The following is a 3,579-nucleotide window of genomic DNA, read 5'->3' as shown; positions in this document are numbered from 1 at the left end:
AAATTTTCAATAGAATGATTTATGTGTTATTGATCTAATTTATGATCAAAATTGAATCTGAAAAAACATGAATATATTACGGAACGAAGGAAGTATTGGCAATGCCAAATGTCGTTTGCCAGGCTCAGGCGTGTGGGACGTTGGGTTAAGAGGATCACTCGAACGGCACGCCTTAAGCCGATCTAGTCGACCAATCACGCTACGCATCTCGTCGATTATCCGAAAACACTCAGCTTAGTCACCGATAAGTGATGCTCGTCACCCGACTTCCTCGCATCCCGCCACGCGCCGGCCAGAGATAATCTTCGCCTCCCGGTTCCCATGAGGCCAGGCCATGACATAGTACGTCTAGCAGGCCCTTGGCCCAACCGATCTCACTCACTCACCTACACGTGTTAACGTGCGGTGCTAATTAGTCATGAAACCAGTACAGGTGTCGACCTCCCAACTAATCTCCCCGAGAAGCAAATTGAATCCTTGCAAATGGATAAACTCCTCAAAAGTGCAAATGGAAAAGATATTACTACTAGTACTACTCTAGAATGGAGTACTGTGCTCTAGGCGTGCATGCATGGGAGAGGAAAAGTGTCGACCCGAAGTATCCACTCCACTCCACTCCACCGTGGCCAATTAGTTTAGCGATAAGCACTCGCCACGCGCCTCCTCCGCCCCCCGCGGAAGAAAATCGAAAATTCGCCTATATATACCGCGCCCCACAGCCCACCTCCCCACAACACCGAGCTCCATTCATTCCGTTCCGTTCGTTCAGCCGATAGAAAAGTCTCGTCGTACTCTCACAGGACCCAAGCCAAGCCAAGCAATCCCCTCTCCTACTCTCTTCCTCCGACGACTCTCTTCTCGCCGAGCGTCTCCTCCCAGCACGCGTAGCGGATCATGGCGCTGACGCTGCGGTCCTCGACGTCCTTCCTCGCGTCGCTCGACCCTTGCTCCAAGCTCCTCCACAGGCCCGAGGACGCGCCGCCCTCCTCCGTCGCCGCCCCGCAGGCGCCCGCCCGGCTCCGCGCCCTCAGGGCGGCCGCGCAGGCCCCGCCGGCGCCGATGGAGGCTCCCGCTCCGATCCCGGCCGAGCTGCTGCACGGCCAGGTCCAGCAGGCGAACGCGGGCGGCGGCCGGCCGAGCAGGGGCGGGGTGCCGGTGTTCGTGATGCTGCCGCTTGACACGGTGGGCCCCCGGGGCCAGGTGTCGCGCGCGCGGGCGCTGGCGGTGAGTCTGATGGCGCTGCGGAGCGCCGGGGTGGAGGGCGTCATGGTGGACGTGTGGTGGGGCGTGGTGGAGCGCGACGGCCCCGGGCGCTACGACTGGGAGGGCTACGCCGAGCTGGTGCGCATGGTGGAGCGCGCCGGCCTACGGCTCCAGATGGTCATGTCCTTCCATCAGTGCGGCGGCAACGTCGGTGACTCCTGCAAGTAAGCAACTCTCCGCCTTGCCGATGATCCATCTCATTTACTTGCCAGCATCATGGACTGCGCTGCAATAGAATCAATCAACCATACAGCGCGAGTAAAAAACCGCAGTTAAATTGGTTTAATTCGATTAGGTTTTCCTCTCGAATCTGGGAGAAATTTGTCGGTTCAGTATGCTCTGGTTGTGCAAGTGTTCTGTTGTTGAGTAACAACTTGTTCAGTTAGTGCTACATGGCGTTTGATTACAGGCTCACTTTGTCATTCCTTGCACGTTTGGCAATGATATGCAGTTCCACTTGGACAAGCAATCGGCGAGTATACAAAAATAGTTCTCTATTTTAATGGGGTTAGCTGATTAGGTTATTGTTTGCGTGTGCCAAATTAGATACATGATTAGCGAATGAGAATTGGGGACAAATGGCTGACTGAAATTGTTGTTTGCAGCATCCCGTTGCCGCCATGGGTTCTGGAGGAGGTGAGCGCCGACCCGGACATCGTGTACACGGACAGGTCCGGCCGCCGCAACCCCGAGTACATCTCCCTCGGCTGCGACACACTGCCGGTGCTCAAGGGCCGGACCCCCGTCCAGGTCTACTCCGACTACATGCGCAGCTTCCGCGACAGGTTCGCCGGCTACCTCGGCACCGTCATCGCCGAGGTCCAGGTTGGCCTGGGCCCCTGCGGCGAGCTGAGGTATCCTTCCTACCCGGAGGCCAACGGGACGTGGAGTTTCCCGGGCATCGGCGAGTTCCAGTGCTACGACAAGTACATGCGGGCGTCGCTGCAGGCGGCGGCCGTGGCGGCGGGGCACGAGAACTGGGGGACAAGTGGGCCGCACGACGCTGGTGAATACAAGCAGTTTCCGGAGGAGACGGGCTTCTTCCGCCGGGACGGCACGTGGAGCACCGAGTACGGCCACTTCTTCCTCAAGTGGTACTCCGGGATGCTCCTGGAGCACGGCGACCGCGTGCTGGCCGCTGCCGAGGCCATCTTCGGCGGCACTGGCGTCACGCTGTCTGCCAAGGTCGCCGGCATCCACTGGCACTACCGGACCCGCTCCCACGCCGCCGAGCTCACCGCGGGGTACTACAACACGCGGCACCACGACGGGTACGAGCCCATCGCGCAGATGCTGGCCAGGCACGGCACCGTGCTCAACTTCACGTGCATGGAGATGAAGGACGAGCAGCAGCCCGGCCACGCCGGCTGCTCGCCGGAGCTCCTGGTGCAGCAGGTCAGGGCCGCGGCGCGGGCGGCGCGCGTGGAGCTCGCTGGCGAGAACGCGCTGGAGCGGTACGACGAGCAGGCGTTCGCGCAGGTGGCCGCCACCGCCGAGGCCGCCGGGCTGAGCGCGTTCACGTACCTGCGCATGAACCGGAACCTGTTCGAGGGCGACAACTGGCGGCGGTTCGTCGCGTTCGTGAAGACCATGGCCGACGGCGGCGCGAGGACGGCGCTGCCGAGGTGCGACACCGGGCAATCGGATCTGTACGTGGGGTTCGTTGACGCCGCCAAGGAGCAGAGGGCGCCGGAGTCCGAGGCCGCCGCGGCATTGTAGGGAGCTTACGTTTGTGTACACATATCACATCCCCTTGTGTATATGCACGACGTGGTAACGTGCGCCGGGAGGGGGGCTGTATAGTATGATCTGTGCGTGCAGGTTACAGGATTTTATGGCTGTAATCGAGCATTTGTGCTTAGGCCACCTCACTTTTTTTTCTATTCCATTCGAGAATGTTGGAATTTCGGAGAAGATGTAATCGCATTAAACAAAAAAGACCTTCGTCAAGGACTCAAAACAATTTCTTTTTTGAACCATCACCCGGGGAGAGGCTCCCCACCCAAATGCGTTAATCACAGCGTCGAGAAGGCGAGTTTATAGAGGGAGATGGGCTATCGCGCCAAAGGAGGTATTGACGCCATGACATGGCGCCGACCTTCTAAAGTGTACTCCTAAATCTAGAAGTCAAAAGAATAATGTCATGAACAATAATCTTAATGGTTACATGAACGGAGTGACGGTTCCCTCGGAAGTCATGAACAATATGTTTAGCGGTCAAACCATTTAGATCGTCAAAACCCTGGACTTTAAAACTTGATCTTATTTGTCCCATTAAGCAGAAAATAAAGAATGGTGATAGGATCGTATCACCAT

The 3,579-nt window shown here is 57.7% G+C and overlaps 1 protein-coding gene across 1 annotated transcript; it reads left to right on the top strand.

The window, feature by feature from the left end:
* Positions 1-716: 716 nt before the first annotated feature.
* On the top strand, positions 717-3,242 carry CT-BMY (chloroplast beta-amylase). Its single transcript, XM_048679652.2, has 2 exons — positions 717-1,427; positions 1,869-3,242. Exons 1-2 carry the CDS (start codon positions 895-897, stop codon positions 2,980-2,982), a joined length of 1,647 nt encoding a protein of 548 aa, XP_048535609.2. The 5' UTR covers positions 717-894; the 3' UTR covers positions 2,983-3,242.
* The last annotated feature ends 337 nt before the right edge of the window (positions 3,243-3,579 follow it).

Source organism: Triticum urartu, chromosome 1A, assembly GCF_056163025.1.
Source record: "Triticum urartu cultivar PI428250 chromosome 1A, HENAU_Tu73, whole genome shotgun sequence".
Lineage (NCBI taxonomy): Eukaryota > Viridiplantae > Streptophyta > Magnoliopsida > Poales > Poaceae > Triticum > Triticum urartu.
This window is presented reverse-complemented; position numbering and strand designations above follow the sequence as displayed.

What these genes read in the sequence shown, in the direction of transcription:
- CT-BMY (XM_048679652.2), top strand. Translation starts at nt 895, where the DNA reads ATGGCGCTGACGCTGCGGTCCTCGACGTCCTTCCTCGCGTCGCTCGAC. An exon ending in AACGTCGGTGACTCCTGCAA is followed by an intron (nt 1,428 to 1,868) that starts GTAAGCAACTCT and finishes TGTTGTTTGCAG; the next exon opens with CATCCCGTTGCCGCCATGGG.